This window comes from Apus apus, chromosome 2, assembly GCF_020740795.1.
Source record: "Apus apus isolate bApuApu2 chromosome 2, bApuApu2.pri.cur, whole genome shotgun sequence".
NCBI lineage: Eukaryota > Metazoa > Chordata > Aves > Apodiformes > Apodidae > Apus > Apus apus.
The window spans coordinates 14,646,932-14,672,941 of NC_067283.1; the positions used below are offsets into that span (position 1 = coordinate 14,646,932).

The 26,010-nt window shown below is 37.7% G+C and overlaps 1 protein-coding gene across 13 annotated transcripts in view; it reads left to right on the top strand.

Annotated features, from left to right (window-relative positions):
• Positions 1-5,532, top strand: part of PARD3 (par-3 family cell polarity regulator) — a 450,732-nt gene extending 445,200 nt beyond the window's left edge. For 12 of the 13 annotated variants that reach the window (XM_051609199.1, XM_051609195.1, XM_051609192.1 and 9 more), the window contains 2 exons: positions 884-1,011; positions 3,397-5,532. In XM_051609199.1, coding sequence (XP_051465159.1) covers positions 884-1,011; positions 3,397-3,790 — 522 coding nt within the window. In that variant the 3' untranslated portion in view covers positions 3,791-5,532. Of the gene's footprint in view, positions 1-883; positions 1,012-3,396 lie in introns of those variants that run through there. The other variant, XM_051609202.1, reaches the window with a different exon arrangement.
• The last annotated feature ends 20,478 nt before the right edge of the window (positions 5,533-26,010 follow it).

The following is a 26,010-nucleotide window of genomic DNA, read 5'->3' on the forward strand; positions in this document are numbered from 1 at the left end:
ACTTAGTTTTTTTTCAATAGAACAGATAATTTTAAGGAAATGAAATAATGTTCTGTTTCTTTATTAAGTTAAACGTTATTATTAGAACAACAAGAAAAAGCCAATAACATTCTTTGACTTTCATGGCACTCAATTTTTCAAATTGAAATCTCAAAATCTGAAGAAAGTAGCAATGTAAAATGAAAAGTGACATCTCTACAAAAGTAAACTTTTTCATAATCCAAAGATCTTAACTGGTAATGCTCTGTATTCCCAGAAAGGCCATCCATTTTCATGGGCTTTTAGGATTGGCCTCAAAGTTTAAAATTGTCACTTTATTAAGGTGTTATCTAAAATCCTTCTCAGAGATACAGGATTCCCGATTGTCCACAAGACTTGCTAAATGTATCTACCTGATCATGTGGAACCAGCAAATGTTTCCCTCTCAGAAAACCAAGTGGTGTCTGATTGGACCAACAGCAAAACAGGAGGGCTGCAGTCAGGGAGAGCATCGCCTGAACATACTGGTGAGGTTTGAAAGAGCTGCTGTGCTCCCTCCTCCCTCCGATCTTCTGTAGGGGTGTAAAACTTGGGTTTATGAGGGCTAGGCTAACTTACAGGGTCTGGAGATCTGTTCCACCAACTTAATTTGAATGTCAGAGTTACTATGAAAACATAACCCATTCTGGACCAATGTTTTCCTGATACATGGTAGGTCAGAAACAGAATCTGTAGCACAAGGCCACTGTTACGGGTAAGAGTTAAATCTAATTATTATGAAAGAGCCACCTGAACTGCATGTTGAAACAAATACAACTGTATGTGTATAAAAGCAATTTAAATGACAGCTCTTTGGTAGGTATTTTTCTGTTTTGTTTAATACATTTTCATTTTCCTTTTGTAGCCAAACACCAAGACATACTCACAGAGTGGCAGACACTCGGTATCAGTAGAGGTTCAAATGCAGCGGCAGCGGCAAGAAGAAAGAGAGAGTTTCCAACAAGCTCAGCGCCAGTACAGCTCATTACCCAGGTACAGGAACTGTCTGAACCTATTCAGTGTATCTGAGCCTGGAGCTAATTTTGTTTGTGGAAGGAAAATGTTGGTACTTAGTACAGATACTTCTGTTTAGCATTGATATAAGGTGGAATGTATTCACTGTGGAAGAGGCATAAAATTTCTTAAGTGAGAGCATGTGCTAGCTGTTTGTTTTAAGAGAATTGCTTCAGAGATTATTTCACTGGGATCTGATAACACTCAGCACCCAACAGAACTGAGACATCAAAACAAAGCTATTCTTTATGGGACACCATCCAGTTTAATTTTCTGTAATTAGAGAAGTCTCCTAAGCATGACATAGGTTGTCCCCTTTTGATATGTCAGATGATTTATTTTCTGTTGCCTAGTTCCTTACTGGGCAAAAAATTATATTTGTGATGGTAATACAGAGAAAATAAAATAAAATAAAATAAAATAAAAAATAAAATAATCAAGAGCTCAAACAAATAAATATGGAACTGAGAGAAACTATAAAAAAGTAAACTTTCCAGCATACACATTTTTTCAAAGTTTCATGGTTGTTAGAAATTGAATGCTGAAAATTAATACACTTTTTGTCTAAACAACTTGGTATTTTTTCAAAATCTTAGATTTTTTACAATATACTGTTTGGCAGAATTTCAGTACCTTGGGCTGGAGCTGAGTGCTCCAAATACCAGGATACTCCTGTAACTAGCTTCACAAGCTGTTCGTAACTCTGTGACTGATCTTTAAAGGAATCTTATTCTTACTTTGAAACTTGGGTCCCAGACTTAATTTTGCAGTTGTGGCTTTGTAATGATTATAGTTTGTACTCTGGCTTCATTCTTGAGCTTTGATGCTTTTCATCTTGTATCGTCTCTAGAAGCCTCTTTTTTTCCCTTTGTACGTACAAATCATTAGAACTGAAGTCAAATAAACTCTTGAGTCAATTTTAAGCGATCTTCCCAGAAAGACAGGGGAAGAGGGCCAACTAATTTTGAGCAAGTACAAGAAAACAGTCAGTAAATTAAAGCAGTTCAAATAGTCATCCTCTTGCCCCACGCAAAACTGTAAAAGCAGTGTTTAACTCTTAAGTTGATTTTCTAGTACTTAAAATTTATCTTGCTGTAGATCAGAAACCTGACAGTTTCGTAGCCTACAGAGGTTTGTTCAATTTGCTCTTGTTCCAAGGAGTGATAAAACATGGCTCAGAAACGTTACTTTGGCAAAGTTGGATATGTGAATACCAAGAACACCTATAAAAATTTGCATAAGGATCTACATTATGTTGTGATTTATGCTGTAATGATTTAAATTCATCCTGAATAACTATTTTCATCCAGAGGTCTCAAAATCTGTTATGAAATAAGGTGGTTATGGTCATATTTAAATAAGATCTGTGGAAGGAAGATTGTAAAAACATAAGGTTTACTAATGGTAGACAAATTCTCCAGGTCTCCTGTCTCTCCACTGCATGTTCATGGAGTAAGGCCACACTGAGTCATGTGTGTTGACATGAAAATCCAAGCCATTTATAAACAACTACATTATTTTCCTATTGATTAATGTCGCAATATATTTAGTTTTACTGCTTGAGTCTTGTACACTAATTTTAATCTCAAAGTGAGTCTGTCTTTTGCTGCAACACAAAATTGTTTTACTTTATCATCACCAATCTTATTCTAAATTCATAAAAGCATCTAGCAGCTTGATAATAAATTAACGCTATTTCAAAAACATAATCTGCCTTCAAAATAATGTGATGATTTATTTTGAAAAGAGATAAGAATTTGTAATTTCTGTATGTATTTGATTTATTTATCTACCCCATGGATCAAAAAAATGAGCTGTAGAGGTTATCTCTGCCTTTTCTTTTATGAAAGCTATAGCAAACTGGGAAATAGTCCTGATAGCACAAAATTCCTTCGTTCTGGAAACTCTCCTCTGTGTAGCTACCTATCAATAATGAGCTTTATCTTCTAACTTTTGCAGTGTTAGAGCAAGTGTTTTAAAGATCTGCCTGTTGCATTTTTTATCAAGTGTGAGTCTAGATTCAAATCTTTCATGAATGTCTTTGCGAGTGCTGACTGTTATCTGGTTTCTTAGAAGCACAGCATTGTGTGTGGTCTTTCTGAGTCTGCAACTTATTTATAATACTTTTTTTTTCTTAAGAACTTGATGGTTATTGTAGCACTGGATGTGTTTTCATGGAGAGGCCTAGAAATACAGTTCAACTCTATAGGAAATATTCTCCCAACCTGATTTCTGGAGAATGCTACAGCTGGGGAAAACCTGATGGCACTGCAGAAGCACCCTTCTTTCTGACGCTGTTGTCATTAAAAGTTGAAGGGGAACAAGAATACTTGTTTTAAAAACTTATTCCTTTTTTCTTTCCAGGCAAAGCAGGAAAAATGCCAGTTCTGTATCTCAAGACTCCTGGGAGCAGAGCTATTCCCCTGGTGAAGGGTTCCAGACTGCAAAGGAAAATCCCAGATATTCCAGCTACCAGGGATCAAGGAACGGTTATATGGGGGGACATGGCTTCAATGCCAGGGTAATGCTTGAAACACAAGAACTGCTCCGTCAAGAACAGAGGCGAAAAGAACAACAACTGAAAAAAAAAACTTCTTCTGAAGGGCCTAACAACTATGACTCATATAAGAAAATTCAGGACCCTAATTATACCCCTCCTAAAGGTCCTTTCAGGCAAGATGTACCACCTTCACCATCTCAGGTAGCCAGATTGAACAGATTACAAACACCAGAAAAGGGAAGACCATTTTATTCTTGAGGTGAAGAAAATGAAGATCAACTTACCATGCAATAAGGAACGTTTTCATATAAAGACTTATATTTTGAAAACTTTTTAAACTGATGGTACTAAGAAATATATCCATTGTCTGTTTCAGTGCCTTTAAAAACATGGGCAAAGCATTGGTGGGCCTTACGTCTTTGCTGTTCTGTCTCAAGTGTTGAGTTCATGGAAGGATGTTCCACCATTTGACAATCATAGCAGAAGTGAGCAAATGCTGCCCCTGCGCACAAAGTCCCATAGCCCAGTACAGTAGCTGTCAATGGCTCATTACTAGGATTTGTTGTAATGTGTTTTTCTTTGCAGTGACTTATTACACCAATATGCAGCTTTGTGGCATATAATTAATGAATTTGAGGTTGAAGGAAGCATTGACATGTCCTTTTTTATTTCTCTCTGATCAGGAGGAAGGTTACATATCGCTCTTGAGTGGATAAGGATTAGTTCTACTCTGGATCACAGTCACAGTTCTAAGATGTTTTATGGTGGAGTCATTACCAGTCTTTGTTGATCAATATTTAAGTCTCTATATGCTAAAAAAACTATCCTTCTCCTATCATGCACATATGCACTCTTTTTTTCTCTCTCTCCCCACTTTGATCTTATTAAAAAAGCTTTTATCCTGACTCCAGAGAAAAACAATATTAAGCCTTCAGTTATCCTGAGAATCCTGTTACAATTGCCTTGTAATCTTAATACGCAGCCCATTACAAATTAAGTAAATGGAGAGAGACTATTTATACAGTCACAGCCAAGCCCTTGATAAGTATATTTTACTATTTTATTAAAAACAGGAAATTATGAACAAACACACAACTGAGCTCTGCTTTGCTGTGCTTTTAAATGAATTTGGTCATATGACAACTTTGTCTAGGAAGAGAAGTAGGGAGGGGATCATCCATGGTCAGCTGTTACAGTTGTCTTTGTTTAGGTAAATTTTGGAAATAACTTAAAGCAAGAGCAGATGAAATCAAAGATTTTCTTTGGATCAAAAAACTGAAAATAATACAATTTCTTCTTTTTACAGTTTTTGAAGCTTTGTGGACAATTACCTTGTGCTTCCATATACTGTATTGTTGCATTGTGATGATACATTAAAAATAAACCTTTAAGTATATGAATGAAATAGATAAGTGGAGACAAACTGTTACACATCATCCTGAAAACATCATTATCCAAAAATAACTGAAGCCAAAAAAGATGGCTCTAGCAGCGAGTAATATTTGAATGTGCAAATAAGATATGAGAATTTATTTTCAAGCAACCGTTTTTATGTTTGTTGGTCCAAGCTTCATGTATTGTAAAAAATATAGCTGGGTTGCTGAAGTGCCTGCAAATCCTGATGTGAAAAGGCTTGAGAATGGTTCTCAGCATAGTGTGTACAAAAAGGAAAGAGAGAAAGCAAGACAGAAAATCATGTATTGCGTGATTTAAAAAAAAAAAAAAAAAAAAAAAGCCTATTTTTTTTTTACTGGCACATTTTATTTTTGCGCCAACTTGTTTCTAGGATATATGTGAAATATCAGCACACATATCTGTGTCTTCTATGCCTGTTTGTTAACGGTTTTTGTTGTTAATAATGTACTCCATGTTTAAAAGTTGTTTCTAGTGTAAGCACAGTGATGTTGGATGACAATAGCTCTTTTACGCTGAGTTTACAAAACTGTGTAAAACAGCTTTCCATGTACATATGAAATTTAGAATAAAAGGCTGTTTCCATACTTGTCTTGGTATTGCCTGTAGAGAACTGCTGCAGACATTAAGTTTAAAAAATATTTAACAGATGTTATTTTATCTTATTCCTAATGGCTTGCGTCTGCCTTTCTGTGAGCACTTACAAACATTGGAAAAAAAAAAAAAAAAAAAGAATTACAGCCCAGAGGAACATCTGAAGACCATCCTCAGAGGCAAAAAATAGTCAGTCTAATGTCTTATGTTGGTTTAGGCCATACCTATGACATTTAAAAGCTGCATTCTGAAGACTAACCTCTGTGGCAAAACTCTTTGGAGCCGTAGTGTGGAGTCCTCTCCCCAAGGAGAGTGCCAGCAGGAGCAGGGCACCCTCTGTGCTTTGGCCAAATCTGGGCACTAGTGAGGAAGCCTCCTCTGCTCTAAGTGTGTGGTTTGGGCTCTGATGGGAGCCCTTCACAGGAATGTTGACATGGTGGAAAATGGGAGAAGACAGATTTATGTATAAAGCAATATTTACAGTGCCAGTGATACTCTGTTTCCCCCCTACATATTGGAGCTGAGTCTGATTTTCTCCTGCTTCCCCTCATTCCTCCTTTTGTTGAATACTGCAGGAATGTCAATCATAATTCTGTATATGTGTGACATCAGGCTGTTGCCATGGCAATAATAGTGTCAAATTATTCACTGTGACTTCTCAAGGGGAAGAATAGCAGAAACTGCAAGGTGGACAGGCAGATTTTGGTGCCCAAATAAACTGAAGACGATTTTGCAAAAGTCTAAATTATAGTGGTTTGCAGTTGTGAGTGGGGAAATAATTGCATTTGCAGTTTTGCAGGCCTTGCTGTATCATCTCCTGACTGCATTCCCAGATTACATAGTTGGATGTCTCGATGTAATTATTTGGACAGGCAAATAATTGCAAGCATCCACAGGAATGGGAAACAGGTTGAAGTCCTTTTCAAAATAAGGTCTTCAATAAACTGTTGTAGGAAAATGGGCATGTATTTGAAAAAGTATGAAGTACAGGATGTTTTATGTGTGAGGATGGCATATGTTAAAGTTTACCCTCTATGAAACTCCTCTTCAGGGTGTTAACAATTTGCCATAATTAGATGTTTTCATGAAAGAAGGCAGATGTTCTCTTTGGGCCATGTCTGTGTTACGCTAGCAAAAAGTAAGGTCTTTTTCTGGCTTTGTCATCCTGTCTTCTTTCTGACATAGCATAGACAGGATTTCTAATATTAACTCCTGTAAGTTCCAAAGGGTGATAAGGAAGTGGGAGGGAGATGTTTTAATAGAAAATGACCTTTAGTTCTGCGTAGTGAATAGATTCAAAAGTTAATTGAGCTAACTACATTACTGCAGTAATTTGTTTGTGGATGCATTACCATTATGAGATTAAATCTGCAACATTAGTGTATTTAAGAATGGTCACAGGACAGACTGTAAGGGAGCTTACAACATCAAGGAGTGGGTGTAAAGCTTGCACATTTTCTTCTGTTGAAACCCTAAATAAACCATCTGCAAAGCCTGCTGGTATTTTATCAAAATAGTTTGCTAATGCTATTGAAATTCCACGGGAAAGTTTAATATTTCTAATGGAGAAGACTGCTGCCTTTCTAAAAAAAGCCTACTTCCCTTCTTCTTATAGGGCCTCCTTGGAAACAGGAGTGCAGCCCTAGTGAGCTATGGGCCAGATAGTTTAATATATGTCTTTGAGAACTCTGCCATCAAAAACAGCAAAAAATGGCATAGAGCCCAGCTGAACATGGTCGGAAAGTGCAATTGCTGTTTATTGCTGCCAAACAGCAGGAAGAACAATACAAAATTTAAACCCATCACAACTGTAGATATATGGCCTGCCTTTCAAAGCTGTGCTGATGTTTCGCTCACATTCACCCTGTTTATGAGTGTCTGTAACATTGCATTTATCTGTGCTGGGTATGTTGAGAAGGGCAGGGAAGAAACCTTGGCCAGACAAGGAAGAGATGTGCCAGATTAGCACTGTTGGCTAAACACAGGATATTCTTGAGTAATTCAAACCTTTGAACTTGCTATGTTGAGACTTGAAGTGAATTTGGCTTGCAAATCTATTTTCAAAATATTTCCTAATTCTATTTGCTGTGTCTGACTGTTTCTACATCTTTCTCTCCTGAGTCCTCAGCCTAGTTCATAGGAATTGTGAGGAAACTGCCAGGAGCAAAAACACAGAAGAAATCTCATCTCTTTTTTATGCTGCCGTTGTGCCACCACATCCTGGCCTTCTAGAATCTGAAGTTCAGCCCTAACTTGGAGTGAGGGTCAGGAATCTAGGCTGAGGGACTGATTTCATAAGTAGGGTTTGTGTGTGTATGTATGTAGAATGTGTGTGAGAGAGAAAGGGGCACAGATTGGACTCGTGCATTCAGTTCATGTCCAGCTTGAAACCCTCTTTGTAGTGTTTCTTGTAGTTTTTTCCATCTGTTCAGAAACCACCTGATGATTTGATGCACAAGGTTATTGTTTTATGCCCTGTTTTACATCTCTTATATTTTGTACCAGCATCATGCTCTCTCTTTTACGTAAGCTGAGTAATTCTGTTGCATTTATTTGCTTCTCTAAATTACATGCAATTCATTCATATCCTAAGGTGCTTCTTGCCAATGATTGCTGCTTCTCTCATAGCTTTGCTAACTTGTTTTAGTATTTTTCTGTCCTTGGGAGTAGTGTTATCTTTTGTAATTTACACTTTAATCACATTTTTAAAATTGAGACTGGAAACTTGAGTTGAGATTACAGAAAAGCAGAAAAAATAATATGGCTTTGATTTCTATGTGCACAGTGCACACTTCCCAGGCAATTGAAGGGACTGTACAGAGTACTGCCTGAATGAGATGAAGAAAAACATCAAGTCCAGGAGCTTTGGATTAGAAAAAAAAAAAAAAAAAAAGAAATTTTTTAATATATTTATGCCCACTGAGTGCTATGTTCTGTGAAAAAAATAATTCCTTAGAAGTATCTCTCACTGAATGGCCGATGGTTTCAGAGTTCAGACAGATGTGACTCTGGCTTAAAGATGGCCAGGTGGAAGAGGAAGCTGCTTGAATCCTTCCAGGGAATGCCAAGACCCTTTTTTCTTGCAAATTGTCTCTCAAAATACAGTTTTCAGGTGTACATCTTAACAGCAACCAAGGTCTGAAATGGGTTTACATTCACACATCAAGCTGAAAACTGCATTGACATCTGTCAGAGAGGGAGGAATGACAGCCACAGGTATTAAGAGCTGCTCTTATCTGGTTTTAATCCACTTGTTCGTTGGAGTAATCTGTTTTAGAAAAATGAGGAAAGCAATTAAGAATGAGGGAGAGGAGAACAATGCAAGCAGAAGGGTTCTCCACTTCCCTTTCGTTATTGTCACCATTACAGCCACTGGTGGTTGGTTGCCTTTTTCCCCCTTTATGCCCCAAAAGCATAAAGAGGGATAATCTCCATTCCTAGTCCCAGCAATGTTTGTAAGTACAGAGCATATTGCTGGAACTGGTAATAGCAGAGTACTTGCTGTCTTTGGTCATTAAAATGATCTCTTCATTTATGTAAGGGGCTACTTCTTTAAAGATTTGTTGGGGGAGAGATGTATCTTCCGTCTGGAAATAGGAAATACATTGCCACGGTCACTGAAGCTGAACAACTATCTAGGGAAATTTTAAGAGAATTCAAGGAGCTGCAGCCTTCTGCCAGGAGCCCAGAACAGTTATCACCTTCACATTCAGCAGGCTGGAGAAGACATTAGTTTTCACTGTTCCGCCAATAAAATTCTTATTCCCACTTAGACCTTGCTGAAGTTACCATCACATTTTATATCTTCCTTAGGGGCAAGTGCAAAGCTTCATAATACTTCAGCTGTAGCCAGGCTATTAAAAGCCAGTAGGCTCTTAGGAACAGGAATGTCTTTGCCTAAAACTTTGAGTCTAATCATGATGTATATTATGTTTCATTCTTCCAGCCATCTCTTGGTTCCTGTTCATGACACATGCCTTCCTCAATTTTCTCAGTATTTCGTACATTCAGGGTCTGCTCTCTGGTCCAGCCCAAACTTCAAGAACCATTTTAATAAATGTCTAGAAATAACTTTAATTATACTTTATTAATACTTGTTTTCTGTGCTACAGGCTATAAAGGAAGGCAAATTTATGCAAGAAGAACTGCTGTATTTGCAGAGGAAGTTTAAGAAGTCTTTTCTCACTTTAGCTTCTGAAATTCACCAAGGTTTAATCTAATCAACTGCAGCATAACAGAGACTCAAAATGGCAATGCCTTTTTCACTGCTCGGCTGATGGTTTGCAGAAGTCTATTTTATAATCTGAACTGAGTTCATTGTAATTTTGCACGTATTGTTACTTACTTTAAGAACTGTATAAAATAATATTCAATATAGAAGCCACTAGATTATGCAACCTGTTGCTACCCAAAAGCTCAGTTAATGCCACAGCCAGCAGAGTAGAAATAATTTGTATTTGAATATCCCATTCTTTGTTTAAAAAGTAATGCACAGACATTTTTATTAATAGTAGTATACAGAATTTTACAGTTGTCCATTCTTGTTTTTTCAAGTCAGTTTGCATGAATCATTTTCTCATCTTTATGCAGAAATTTTCAGCATTTTGTTGACTAAAGTATTACTAATCTAATTTCCTATTAAAAAACTCATTTCCAGCATTGCAGAGCTGAAAGGTGCTACCAAGCATTTAGTCTTCAATTTACATACAACAAACCCTGTAATCTGATGGGGGATTTCACACAAGGATGGCTGCATGCAATTACATGGGCAAAGAAAAAAAATTTATCCAAGGCTGTACTCTACAATAATTTCATCTGTTGGTCTCCCATTGAGAGTTTTCCTATTGTTAAATTGCTTATTGATGTGGACTTAGGAGTAGAAAAGTCTACACAATGTTGTCATACTAGATTTTCAATGCTGTTTGCATTTATTTTTTTCTTTTTAATTATAATTTGGGTTTTTAAGAAAGGGACAAAGTAAACAGATTGGAATAATTCAGTTGAGTTAATACTCATTGACAAGAAAACATTAAGCATGCTCCAGATGAAGCATCAGTCATGAAATACAGAAGGATAATCCTAACATTACAACTAAAGTAAATTAGTTTTCAGATATGTATTCCCGCATTGAATGAAGCTGTATCAATTTTTAATACTGGCTTAATAATAGGCACTTTTAAACTATGCCAGAAATCATCATTATAGCAGAGGGGGAATTCACTGTTTGTGTTTATTAATGTGGGAATGTTGGAAGAATATTTGATAGTAAATGTCACAGTCTACAGGGATTGGAGCTAAACAACTGTAAAACTGATGGAGAAGATTTTGGCAGATAAACACAAATGGTGAACAAATCTCTCACGGTGCCCTGGTGGAAGCACATGCCAACATTATGCCTCTGGCACTGGCAGAACAAGTGCAATCAGTGAACCCTGTGCAGACTCCTTTGGAAAGGTGTTGAGTGAAGGTGGAGGGTGCAGGACCATGGTAAGTATGAGCCTGAAGCACATTTGCTCCTTCTGTGTACAAGGGAAACATTTGTACCTTAGCTGGCCCATGTCTTTCTTGCTTTTGAAAACTTGCACAACTTGGCTGTGTCTGTTCACAGGTTGACAAGTGAGCTGTGTTATTTCTTAATTGCCAGAGGCAGAAGATGGGAGGAAAGCAGGGCAAGGGACTACTCTATGTTGCCTGTATGATAGGGTGCCATTATGACAGAAAAAGCTGTTGCAATAATGTTAATGTAACTTAACACTTAAATTCCACAGAAAAACAACCTTGTCCTGGGCTGCATCAAAGGAAGTGTGGCCAGCAAGTCAAGGAAGGTAATTCTTCTCTTCTACTCTGCTCTCATGAGACCCTACCTGAAGTACTGTGTACAGTTCTGGAGCCTCCAACACAAGAAGGACATGTAGCTGTTGGAATGAGTCCAGATGAGGGCTATGAAGATGATCAGGGAGCTGAAGCACCTCTGCTATGAAGACAAGCTGAGAGATTTGGGGCTGTTCAGCCTGGAGAAGAGAAGGCTTCAGGGGGACCTTATAGGAGCCTTCCAGTACCTGAAGGAGGCCTACAGAAAGGCTGGGGAGGGACTTTTTACAAGGGCATATAGCAAGAGGACAAGGGCTAATGATTTTAAAGTTGAAGAGGGGAGATTTGGATTAGATATTAGGAGAAAATTCTTCACCATGTGGGTAGTAAGGTAATGGAACAGGTTGCCCAGAGAAGCTGTTGGTGCCCCCTACCTGGAAGTGTTTGAGACCAGGTTGCATGGGCCCTTGAGCAACCTGGTCTAGTGTGAGGTGTCCCTGCCCATGGTAGGGGAGTTGGAACTAGATTATCTTTAAGGTCCCAAACCATTTTGTGATTCTATTATTCTATAGATTAGATGTTAAATTGTGATTTTCACAGTAAGTAATGTTCTCCTCTGCAGAAGGTTTGAAATGCAGGATGAAGGCTGGGAAGCAGCGTCTTGAAATATGACTTGGTGTTCTACAGATCTTTAAAAAGAAGGAAAGAAGGTTTGTTACAGAGCAGCTGATCTATCTCCTACTTATACAACATATGTTCTCCCAGTCCACACTAGACCATAAATGAAATGTGGTTAAGGGTTTACCTCGTTATAAATACCATGTATTTTTATTACATGGTGAGTGATTTGCATTATTGTGATATTTGATCGGTGGTATTCAGATCCAGCTGGTAAAGTTTCAGCGAGGAGCCAGGAGAGCAGCAACAGTCCCTCCATTGTCCTGAGTTGGCATGGTGAGGCAGCAGAGAAAGCAACACAGCCAACGCTGCAGTAATCTAATACAAAATGCTGGCTGCTGCTTTTGTTAAACATCTTCTCCTAAAAATGCTGGCAAGTACACATTGTTTCCTTATCGTTTTTTTTCCTCTTGAGAGATTTCGATTCCATTTACCCCACAGGCCCAAATCCTTCCTGAGCACGCGAGTTAGACAGCAAGGAGGATTACCAGAAATAGCACAGACAATGACCAAAAGCCGTCTTGCGTGCCTTTTCTTTCTAGCCAGCCACCCACCTTTCATTATCAAGGGGATGAATACCATATCTGACTGCATAATCAAAATCCAATGACCTGTCAGTGCAGGCAGTAAAATAAAGCTCTTTCGCTGTTTCCCTTTGACTAGGCTTCAGTTCTGGAATCCTTTTAACCCAGATTTTCTGGCATATTGTAACTTGTAGGCATTTAAGGATGCAACCACTGAGCTAAATAAAACGTTTTAGATTGTGTCCTTATAATATATATATGGTATATTTAGTGTCAAGATTTCTGGTAAAACTGGAGCACCCTGATGCCAAAGTAATAGCCTTCAATTAAAAGAGCTGCAGTAAAGAACAGTTCAAGCATACTGAACGATAGAAATCCCTGACCACTTTTTCCAGCAATTTTTCTGCCTGTGATACTTGCCAGCACATTCCTGATGAATGTCTAAGGTAAAAGTGAATGCTCATGTGGATCTTGAATGTCATTCAACATATGGAAAGAACTGCTTGCTTTTCTTTAAACACAGTCCCACATAGCCACAGATGAAAAATACTCTTCTCCCCCCACTAATTAATTCCAGCGTGCTTAGTGTATTAATGCTGGGCAGAAGTTTAGGGAGTAGGGAGAGCTTATTTTAGTGTTTTTTTTCTACACAGTGGGTTTCCCTCATTCCCTTGTTCCCTGGGTCAAAAACGCAGCACAGCTCAACACAGGTGTAACACTCCTGTTTGTAGATTGGTGAGGGAAAACAGAAGGGCTGGTTTAACACCTCCAGGATAACCATGCTACCAAAAGGGTCCCAGAATGGAGGTCTTGGTAAACCTCACACATCTCTATTGTCTATTTGTCTCTGGGGTAAAAAGATGGATATTTTCTCTAAGGAGTCCTCTCAAGGTCTTCTCAGAACATTGCAGTATTCTTCTCAGAATTTCTTCTCAGAAGGTTGCTCCTCCATTGTCATTCCTGATCTCGGTTTTTTCAGACTAAGTAGTAGTTAATGTGCAGGCCTATTTTACAAAAAGCTTTTCTGCATTTGTAAAGCGAATTACTCAGGAGAAACTTCTGGGATTCTTTTTTGCTTTTTTCCTTTTCTCTCCATTCACAAAGATGTTAAGCTGGTTCCCTACTCAAACATTTTGCCCCAATAGTATGAAAAATGGTTCCTTTTATAACAGATTCTGAGGCTCCAAAAGTGAGAAATATTGTTTGTCCCATTTATAATCAAAATGTGAAAATGACAGAAGTTAGCCCATGAGCGTGGTACCAAACTCAGCAGCAAGCAGCAGACTGCCTGATTGTATTGTGTTAGCACTGGACCTAGATCTGTCTAAATGCATTTGACAAAGTGAGTCTTGGCATCAGGCCCCGGAGTCTTTAGTTACCATTTTTTTGTCTTTGAACTGAATAAAAATTTAAATTTTTAATACTGATAGCTTTCTAATTGGCTGATAACTGTGAGTATTTTCAGATTAGCCTGTGCTGCTAGGCAAGCAGGCTTTTATAGGCAAGATCTTCACAGGCAGACATTCATCTTGACTTAGTGTGCAGAAGGAATATATTTCCTAAGCATCTATTTTGTGTGACAGAGAAGAAGTATTGTAACCTATTGGAAGATATTAATTTTTAATATTTTATTTCAAATTTTAAGGTGTGCAGTTGCTAGATAATGAAAAACAGTTGGAAGCAAGCATTTTGGGGAAAATGTACATGAATCAGAAGGATGCTTATTTTGTATTTTCACTTCCTATGATCTTCAGAAAATGCTGACTGCAGTCACCAACGTTGGCAAGAGTCCTTTTTCACAGAACCCTTGAAGTATTGCAATACCTCATTGCCTACAACAGCCAGGCAGGCTTTTAATAAATTAGTCCCGAATGTATAGATAGTTTCTGGAGAGATTCTGAGGTCAGAAGAGACTGCTATAATAATCTAGTGTATTACCTAACTTCCTTTTTAACACCTACCATGGAATTTCGCTCAATACTTCCTACATCAAGTCCTGTAACTTGCGGCTAAAATAAATAAAATCTTTCAGAAAGACATCCAGCTTATATTTAAGATTATAAGGGATGGAGAATTCACCACATCCTTTGGCAAGTTCCTTAGTCTGTAATTGCTTGCACTGATGAAAACTGATGTTATAGTTAGCTTAAAGTCTTCTAACTCCATCTTTAACGGTCTTGCTGTGATTTTTTTGTTTGCTCAATTAAAAGCATTATTAAGTAGACATAATTTTACACACTGAGCATGCCATGCCTCAATAAGACCTGGGTGCCAAAGGAGAAATATTGGTTTTGAGCCTCCAAAATTCTCAGAATGGAAAACATGAGCATCCAGATCATACAAGAAGAAGGGAGAAAGGAAGAGTGAAGCCCGGAATGATGTTATGTGTGGAACTTCCACCTGTAAACAGCAGAGACCAGTTTAAAAACCTGACCTGTGAATACCACAACTCAGAGTCAGAAATACCTTTTCAAGATAGTGCCTGCTGTCAGGTTAACATTCTCTTCAATACCTCCTTTTAGATGTTTTTGACATTTCTGTAACTCAAACCAGGTTTGTTTTGCAATGAGATGGTTTGCAGACTATTAGTCAGTATTGTGACCTAGAAATAATTCTTAATGCTGCTTCTGTTTGGTACAAAATCATGATTCATTGTCACTTTGAACCTACCATCATCTCATAAAGGGCTTTAATCTTATTCTCCCTGTTGAACAGAGGCATTCTCATATCTTTTTGTAGTCAAATCATAGGATCTGACTGAAGCTGTTTTCAAAGAAAGGAATGTTTTTGATACTGAAAATTTAAATTTTATTTGAAAAGCCAAGATAAATATTTTGTATTCTAACAGATTTTTATTGTTGTATCAAACACAAAAAGGAGAGCAGGATTTTCATCTTCAAGATAAAAGTCTGTTGAGAAAACCCAAACCAAAAACAGTAGTCCAAATAATTTTTTCTTTGCTGACAATTTTTGCCTCCATTTCTTCCTCTAAATGCAGAGCGATATTTGCCATTGCAGTTTCAAAACTGTGAGCAACATAGAGTTCAGTCATGCCAGGGAGAGAATATGATACTTTACATGAACATGTCAAGGTAATGTCAATTTAAAAAAAAAAAAAAAAAAAAAAAGAGAGAGAATAAAGAGGCACAGAGTGACTTTTAAAATCTTTCACACAGATCTTGTCTATTCATAACCTAAATCAAAGCAACTCTGATTGCTCTATCAAGTGTAATATATAATTAAGGCAATTCAGTCCTAAGGTTGGGGTTATAGCAGTTCTTTTGATTCGAGCTGCTGATTGTCTTAGTGAAAGAGCTGGTTGGGAATTTTTTGACAGAGAGGTTTTCATCTTAAAGAAAAAAAACAATCTGTCAAAAGGAAAACTTTTTAGTGAGGACAAAACCTGCAGAATAATCAATAGCCACAAGAGCGTGGTGGTGCGAGTCCTTTCTCTCAGCTGGGGCAATGCTTTAACCACTGGGCTGCTGGCTAGTTGAGATGGTGTCAGGCACTCCTCTTTTCTTGATTTGAATTATATTGCAATAAATGCCCTAACTACTGGGCTGTATATTCAGTCCCCCTGTCTCCCAGGTTGATTTTGGTTTGGCCCTGACACAGGAGTAAAAAAGGTCTGGCATGCTAAGAAAGCCCTCTCCTACACTGCACGTCGTAGCTCTAAGATTTTTGTGAACTGGCCTGCCTGGAAATCTGGCCTCTGTAGTCTTTTTGAATGTTCATTATGCCACAGACCTGAAGCATACATGAATTTCAGCATTTCAGCATAACACCCATGGGGTTGAAGGAGCCACACATATGCTGGCACTCCTCTGTACTCACAACCACCTTCATGAATTGGGGTGTGAGCGACTCACAGTTTTTAATACTGTTTAATGGTGAGGTTGCAGACATTTTTGAGGAAAGTATTGTGCTTGCCTATACATATGGAGACTGCACCTAAAGCTGCACATTAGCAGGCTAGAGTTAGGCTGTTGGCTGCCAACAGGGATGTCCTGGCTCCAAAGAAAATAACAATCATAATTAAAAATAATGGGTATGTGAAGTAATCTGCCAGGGTCAACGAACAAAACAATCAAGGCCCTTTATGAGGTAAAAGCAGCTGGTGGCTGAGGAAATACCAGCAGCACTTGAGTGTAGCTTTAGGACACTGAAGCTTCAGCAGCAAGGATCTGAAGGAACTAGTTCCCTCCAGCCTCTTGCCCACATGCTGCTGCAGCTACCTAAGGTGCCCACAGCTGCTGCCCACACCCTGGCTCTGCTGTGAGGTCAGATGGACTTAAAAGGGGTGAAAAAAATGGGGGGTTAGCAGTGGTAGGATACAGTTTCCCCAAGGTGTGGCTGCTACCAAAACTACATCAACTGAAATCATGCTGAAATTACAACTTTCTTTTGTTTCATTAATTTATATTTTTTTAACCTTTTTGATGGCTTAGCAGTATTTTTTAATTGTGAATAAAAACTAATAAAATAACGCAGCTTCTTTACTGTTATTAGAATAAGAATTTAGTGTCTGATAACACATTTTACTGAACGTAAGACTGAGAAATAAAAACTCCTGAATTCCTGTCACAGCCTTTCTTCTTGCTAGGCTGTGTCTCTTTCATATGTGCATTTCACTCAGGGTGGGATTTACATGATTAACTTCAGCTGTCTAAAAGTTAAATGTCTAGAATAAGTTACTCGTATAAACATATTCCTGAATCCCCTGAGGAGAAATCACCTACACAAAGAACACCTACCTGCCCTAAAAAAGGGTTCCAAACCAGGTGCTGAGCCTGGTCTCAACCTTAAAGTAAGCCTAGATGACTGACAGCTGATTTCTAGAGTACTGAAGTCAGGTGTGATTAATTCCACCCTTTCAAAATAAAAATCTTGTCCCACTGAAATTTAAAACAAGCTTCCTCCATGTATTTCAGTAGGAAGAGGATGTATCCTTTTGTGTCTGTCTTTGAGAGAATGTATTTCTCATCTTTTAAAAGGAAATCACACTAAAATCCCTGAGACCTCAGGTCCAGCTGAATGCCTCCCTCCATGTTCCATGACACAGTAAATTGGGAAGTGCTACACAGGATAGTGCTACCTTGCTTTTTGGTAGATCTGATCCTTATCTACCTCACAAACCTGGTGCTTTGGAAATGTAATTAATATTTATAAAATGTTTCGTAGGTGGAAGACCTGAAATCCTCTCCATTTATTAATAACAAACACTTAAAAAGTGAACATTGAACACTTAGTCCTGATCTTATATATGTTACTATTATGGAGGAGATGAGAGATCTGACATAACTAATCACCAGCTACTCAGTCCCAATCACAGAAATTATAGAATTCCAGCAGGAAACTGTCTTTTTTTAAAAAAAAAGAACATTAAGTATAAACAAGTGATATTAAAATGCCCACCATCTCCTTTAAACACACAATCGTGAAGAAATTTAGTGTCTGAAAATGACTCCTTAACTCATCCCATTGTGCTCCATAGATAGAAAATCTGTTTGCACCAAAAAGAAGAATGTATGCCAACAGAACTCCCAGCTCTACTGGTAAGTTGCATAATTTTTTATAGCCAGTTACTAGATCCAGATGCTTTGTCAAGGGGTACCTTCCTTCAGGAGTGTTGCTTGAGGGAGCCTGTATTGATTGCCTTTGCAATTATCGATTGGACCATGACAATCACTGAAGACAGGGAAACATCTTGATTCTGCATTGTACAGACTCCTTCCTGCAATCAAATAATAAACCAAAAAAATCCATCTATTTTTACTATCTGTATATTTTTTAAATGCATCGTAAAAGAGACTAAATGGCTATTAAGAAAGCTAATCAGTATGTCCTGAAGACATTTCCAGTCTTCACAACAGACATTCAACAATTAAAATAGTGCAAGGATGGTCCAGCCCAAATTTCCAATAAATAACTGCAGATCAACACACTGATTGTCATTAGACAATTCTCTCAGCCCTTGCTAAGGACTCTCTGGCTGTCTAGGGTAATCAGCAGCCCAGCACCACTTTGGAGCAGAGCAAAAAATCTGCAAGGCCACAGGTGGCTGTTGCTCCACTGTATACACAGTTGCCTTTGTACGCACAACTTGTGACTAGACACAAGTCGGACTAATTTGTCTTAATTCAGTTTAGTTAGATGGAGGCAGCTTGTAGGTGGATTTATGTTTAACATTAGGCAAATCAACTGTGGCTTTACAGGCACATCTTAAACTGACATCAGTTTTGTGCCAAAAGAAAGCCCTTGCTGTGGCTTTTTCTGGCGCAGCGAGGTCAAATTCAATATACCACTGTAAAACCGTATTTGGAGAGATTTGTAATAAACTTTTAAGTCTGAGGTGGTGGTTAAGATATTTAATAGTGTTTTAACCTAAAAAGCTTCAGATTTCAGTATACAGGTTTTGACATCAAGGAGATGCTTAGTAAACTGGTATTTAACCTTAACGCAAATACTCAAGGAAACCATCTGATAATATATGGGCATTTCCTTAGTGTTGAATCCTCCTTTTAGTCTACTTCATTGATGATTTTTTCAGTAACTTGTATGTATTCATTGATGGAAATGAATTTAGTGCACACAGTTTCTTCAACTTTGCCTGATCCTTTTCTTTTTCAGTAGCATAACTAGCATAACATATTTAAAAGCTATCAACCTGACACTTTTGAGTTATTTGCCTTGCATGGGTATGCAGCTGGCACAGGACAATTTTGCTCCAATTTGTAGGTTTCACAACAAAAAGCCCCAGTTGAGAATAGCATTCCCAAACTCAAGAGAATGTAACCATTGAACGAAAATGTATGAGGAAAACAAAACCAGGGATGTTATCTTCTTTACTTGGAGAAAGACTGGGTGAGAAAATGTAAGTATTTCACCTTGGACTTTTGCCCATAGACCATGAAATATTCCATTAGATAAGTTACACCTTCAAACAGAAGCAATAATGGTAAATTTTTTCTGTGGATAGCTCTCATCTTTTGAGAAAGCTTGAGCTCTGCTGTGTCTTTCATACAGTTTATTATCTTATTGCTTCTTATTTAATTGATGCTTGCTGTGAAAATACAATTCAGCCAAGCAGAAGGAGGATAAAGTGTGTTGTGCCGCATTAGTTTTAATTGTGCGAGCACATAAATGGCTATGGGATAGTTCCACAGGTTAACATACTCCTGAGAGAGTGACAGAGAGGGTCAGTTTAGTTTTTTTCCTTGTTAAGACTTCTCATTCACAAATAAAAATGAGGTTTTGTGCTTTGCTAGACGGTCCATATTCAATTAGACTACTGCCTGTCTTAACCACACTGCCTTGGGCACCTTTACTCCAAGGGGACAGGTTGTGGCTCTGTGGCTTGAACCCCCATTCTCTAAAATATGATTGAGAAGAATGTATTTCAGTTACAAAGATGATTGTTGTGCTGTGTTCGAGAAAAACACACAACTAGCAGGGCAGAATCACAAATTAGCAGATCCAACATTTGACCTAAATTAAAATCTTCCAGTTCTCTTCAAGAGGCATTAATCGGACTGGTATGGCCTTATTTTCTAGTTTTGTTTTGAAGTATCTTTTGCACTTCTGAGAACTAAATCCTGATCCCTCTCCTCCATGTTTATGATCCAGGCTTTGTAATAGTAACATTTTCCCCCAACACCTGCAGAATACCAGTGGAATATTTCTTCCCATAGTGACACACAATATCATCCTCAAGTAGGAGGAATGGTATTTACAATATCCTACTGGAATCTTTCTTTAGCTCACAAGGTTCCTTCATCTGTGTCTTATGGCTTATTACCAAATGCTGGGAGAACACAGAGAACACCTACACCTTACTAGAAACACAAACTGAACGGCTTAAAATACATAGTCTTTCAACAACTGACTCACAGATTTTCACTCGGCGAGACAGCATTTTTGCATCTACACTGTTGTGCCAGATTGTAGTTGAGTAAGTGACAAAGCTGATTAGTTTAGATGAAGGTCTTTATGGGTGGACAAGTCAATAAAACTCGTGCCTCAAATGTTCTGAACTCCCAGACCTTTTCCCAACTTAATTTATTTTTTAAATGCACAGCATGTCAAAGTTCTCCAGCAAACAGCCCAATTGTATTTGGGACTCTGCCATGCAGGTTTGTTTTTAAGCATTTCTAATGCTGTTGCTCTGATAGCAGTCAGGTTTTCTGGAAATAATCAGTGAATCCCAAGTCAGAACAAAAGTGCTAATGTGGTACCAGGTTCCTGAATAAATAAACAATTGCTGCACAAAATCTTTTCAATAGCATTATATGTCTGTGTCAACATTGTGCTTCCTCTGTGAGTCATCTGGTCAGCAGCACTCCAGCTACATACAGAAGACGTCATCCACTCCCTACAGCTCTATACTGAAGACTGAAGCTGTGTCACAGAATATACTATGCAGGTTTTCCTGTGAGCCACAGGAGTTTCATTTTTTGGTGGGATTAGAGACAAAAAATCAGAAAGTAAGAAAATCCTGATGAGCATAATTGAGGGGGGGAAAAGGGACATGAAACAAATGTCGTTTGTGCTACTCTCAGTGGCCATTAACTAGTAAGAGGTAGAGGAACATGGTTGTTCTTTGTCAACCAACCATATAGATAGAGAAATTTAATACATGAGAATGATGACTCAGATACTTTGTGTACTGCATATTAATAGGAAATAACTAATGGAGTGAAGGAGGGTGGGGTGTGCAAAGATGCTAATTTGTTTATTCCAAATATCCTGTACTTCAGTAAAAAAATTTGATTTCATACCCATTCAGAACTGGATCCAGAAACACGTGGCACCTGCCTTTTAACTCAGATATAACAAAGTAGCCATTCTTATGAGATTTTTTTTCTCAAATATAGGAAACCTCGCATAACTCCTTGACTTCATATAATTGCTACTAATTAAGGGATGTACAAAGCGTACAATAATCACTTCATCTGACTCATAGGTTTTTTGCCAAGGCAGTTTGAAAGAGCTTGTAAGAATTTTGCAATCTGTGTGCTGGTCCTGATTCAGCTTGAACCTGAACTCTGGGGTTTGCTTTTTAATGTCCCCTCTACCCTTAGTTTAGTTAAGCTTCTTATCTCCTGTTGTGGTACTTTTCAGAGTCCAAGCTAGGCTATTCAGCCTCTTTCTAATACAAATGCATGAAATTTCTCCTCTGTCATCATAATGTAAGATTCTTAGATTAATCATAAATTTCAAACTAGTAGCTTATAATTTTTCACTGATATAATACGTAGGTGGATAACATTCCATCACCAGTGACTGTAATCACCTTCAGCCCCAATTCAGCAGCCCAAGTTCTGGCTTGATTAAGTATTTGTCACTTCTATTTCATCCTCTCCTGACAGAGATAACTTTGTTTTAATTCAAACTGTCACACTCTGGAGTTCAGGAAGGACATGAAAATGTCAGGCAATAATCCCTCCTCAATCTTGTGAGTAGTTAACAGTGCTAATACGCAGAACTGATAGTATGTTGGCATGATTTTAACCTAATAATTTGCAGCAGCCCAAGCTTTATTGAAACGCGTTAAAGCCAACCTGGATAAGCGTCACCCATCTTTACATACTTTACTTGGCTTTCAGTGCTTAACAAAAGATACATTTAATCTTGCAACTTTTCCTGTATCTTTGTAACTTTAAATTAATTTCATCAGTAATTTGAACACTCCATAAAAGCAAATGCACATATTTTTTTCCAAATAAATAACCTTTTGAAAAAAAATCTAGCCCAAAACAGGGCTCCTGTGTGGATACTGTAATCTCTTGATGTTTTATATTACCATGGTTGCATAGTTAGTCATGCAAATAAACGGGAAAACTGCTCACATTAACAAATTAAACATAATCAAAAGATAAATAACATCTGAATGAACTGATGGCACATTAATAATAACTATTTTTATGGTCCTGCCTTTCCAGCTGTCTTTATCTTTAGTAGGATAATACTTGGTACCTCATTACCTGCTTCTGCCTCCCGCGGGGGGAAGCATCAAGAAGGATAACATTCACCCCAAGAGTTAAAACTTCAGAAGCTAGGAAGAAACATTTTATCTTTAACAGTTAAATACTTGACATGTTTATACTACAAAGGAGCTAAATGTAAAGCCTCCAAGGCCTTTGTCATGTTGAAGATGAAATTTGGTTTCTATTTCTATTTAATCTTCTATTAGATGATCACATCATTCTGCTTAAGCAGGATGGGATTATTGGTATAGTATATCCACTCACCCACCTAGCTGTCTTATCCGACTTCTTTTATTCTTTGCATTGTTGGGTTTGGGGTGTTGTTGGTTTGTGGTTTTTGTTTGTTCTATAGCATAAGACAGTAGCAATATTCAGCACTAATTCCCTTTCTTATTACTTGAAGGTACTTGCTTGAAATGCATGACACCTGCCATCTCTGTAACTTTACTATGATGACTAAACACAGCCAAACGGCAGTTTTGCAGCTGATGAGTTAACGTATCAACAGGAATAAATGACACACTCCTGTTCACGAGTAAGTCTTTGTAAATGGTCAGAGCAAGCACGTCAGACATGAAGCCATTTTCTGGGCTGAGTGCTGCAATTTGGTGTAACTTACCCAGTTCCTCCATAATGTGGCTACAAACGTTATGTAACTTCTATGCTTATTCACAGAGGATCTGCTTGTATTTCTGAAACTCTTTAGTCTCAATTGGATCATTCTTGAAAATCTTTATCTTTTCTCTTCACTTTCCCTCTTTATGTTTGTAACCTGCCCATAACAGCAACACATTACAAGCAAATATTCTACTTTCAAGCTCACAACCTAGTAGCAAACTTATGCTTGCTAAAACATAGGTTGACTGAATTCAAGTGGTTTCCATCAGTTCAGGTTAACAGAGAATTAATGAGATTATACATTTTCCTTGTGGGAAATCAGACAAAGGTCATAATCACTGTTCTTTCAACAGCCTTTCAAGGTGACTTGAGGCCTTGCTCTGAGGCGTTATTTTCAGATTGTAATCCCTGAGCTTTTTGGCACAGTCATTTTGTTTCCCACTTTCTCACTGGCTCCTATGTCTTTTGCCATATCACCTGTACTTTTGTGGTGCCCTTCTGTGGACCAGCAGGTGTTGCCTGGTATTAGTTTCTTTCGTCGTTTCCCATAGAGATCTTTCAGACATGTAGCAACAACTAGGAGATCCTCTCAAAAATTGCTTAATCTTTGTCAAAATAGCCACAATAACACACTTTCTTAGTATTTTCCAATTCTGTATGCCACAGTTTCCATTTCTCCTGAGTGCAAGTATCTGGATTCTGTGTTGCACTAGAGCCTGCAAAAGCTGCCTCCAACAGCATGGTTGAGCTCCCATAGCATTAAATAGGACCTCACAGTCAAGACTAATCTTCACTATGCTTCACACACATCAAATTCCCTATGCTAAGGGGAAAAAAAAAGCTTCTGAATATTTCAAATGTAAGTTGAGGTCTGCTGTGAGTGACTAATGTGCCCAAAATGTCATTATTTGCAAAGTATGCCTTTAATAAAAAACAACAACACGCTTTTCCGGCTACCACTTCGAAGGAATCTCAGTTATAGTAGGAGGTAATTCCCTTCTTCCAGTCCAGGCAGAAGGCATGCATCTTTCTCAGTTTTTAGTATTCAAAAGTCAGGAATCCTTGTAAAAGCCGGAATTCATTTATTTGGTGTTTCTAACACATTTTTTCCTTGCAAGAACATATTTTTTTCATTTCCCTTTCTGGTGTCACAAAACCATTAGTATTTACTCACAAAAAACTATTTAGCAAAGATTAAGTCTCTGGAATTCATGATGGATCTATTTATGAGGGATCAAGTTTAATATCAATGAGATTTAAAGTTTACCAGTAACTTATTCTAGCTATTTCTGTTCTAGCTTTGTAAGAGAAAGAAGATGAAAGGCCAAAATCTCAACTAGTGTGGATTGGCATTGCTTCATAGAATGAAATGGAAATGCATTCCAATGAACACCAGCTGAATATCTGGCTTTGAGATCATCAAAGCTAGAGCGTATTAACCCCATGTGGTTATTGGCCACATATTTCCCACTCTGATGTGCTGATCTGTATACATCAAATATCCTGTTGGGAAATAAACTATTTATGTTATTGGAAGACTTTAATCCTTACAATATAAGCAATTTCCCTGATGGAGGTACAAAAAAAAATAATTAAAAAAAAAAAAAGTGTTGGGAAGTGGAAGGTGTACTGAGAATCTAATTCAGTGGGTTCTAGAGTTTCTCCAAGTGAGAACTGCACTTAGTTGGATAAGTATATTTGCCTTAATTGCGGGTGATGGGTGTGCCCTTTACAAATGAGTTTTCAGGAATGTGTGTGAAAGCAAAGTTGACTGAAATCAAACTGTGTTTCACAGCACTAGTAATCTATATATACTTGATCATATTCAGTATAAGAACAGAAGTAGATGGATCCTCAATGGTTAATGCACTTGGAGGACTGTCAGTATGAAATTCAAATATATTAAAAAAAATCTTGGTGACCTCCATAAAGGAAAATAAACTACAAGTGAGAAGAGAAATGGGAAATAAAATGGGTGTGTTTGCTTTTGCTGTTCTTCCTTTTTTTATTGCATTTTTATTTCCTACTCAGATAATCAAAGGAAAACTATATGTGGCTTACAGCAAACTTTATGGAAAAAGGAACTTGGTTTGTGGTTGTCTTTATTACCAGTAGCTTTTTAAAAGTAGCTTGGAATATCATGAATTGATATTATGAAAGAATCTGAAATAGCACAAGGGAAATACATTTGCTTATTGCTATCCATGGGGAGCTGATTTATTATTTGTTTTATTATTTTATTTGTCTTATTCTTCATGTTGTAATTATATTGGTTCCTTGATATCTGCTAAGGAGGGAGTTGTAGGTTCCTACATTACAGTGAGAACCCAGAGCAGCTTCAAGAAAACACTGGGTAAACTGGTAATTCTACAATTCCCTGCTCTTTCTTTCTGCAATTGACTTATTTTAAGATAAGAACAAGAATAAAATAAGTGTTTAAACTGTTTTCTATTTTACTGGTGAGCACTGTCATGTGTCAATGTGCATTTGTTGGACGGTTCAGTCAGCTTTATTCCTTTCTCTCACCCCAAAGCTGGTTACATATTTAACAAGTTAAGAGGTGGATTTCATGTAGGAAACATTTCTACAGGAACTATGCATGACTCAGCTCTGTTCTCACTAAACTCATGTTACACACGATACCACTTTTTCTTGTGTGTTTGGGGTTTTGTTCAATGATAGAGGCAGTATTTTTTAAGAAGAGTTTATGCAGAGTCACCATAACACATGAGCCAATGTATTCCCCAAACTAAAATTTCCTGGACTGTGCAGATGTGCTCCCCCACCCCTTTCTAAAACAGTTGTTTATGAGAACAGAACCACTTTATTACTCAGAAAGAGTTAAATCTAT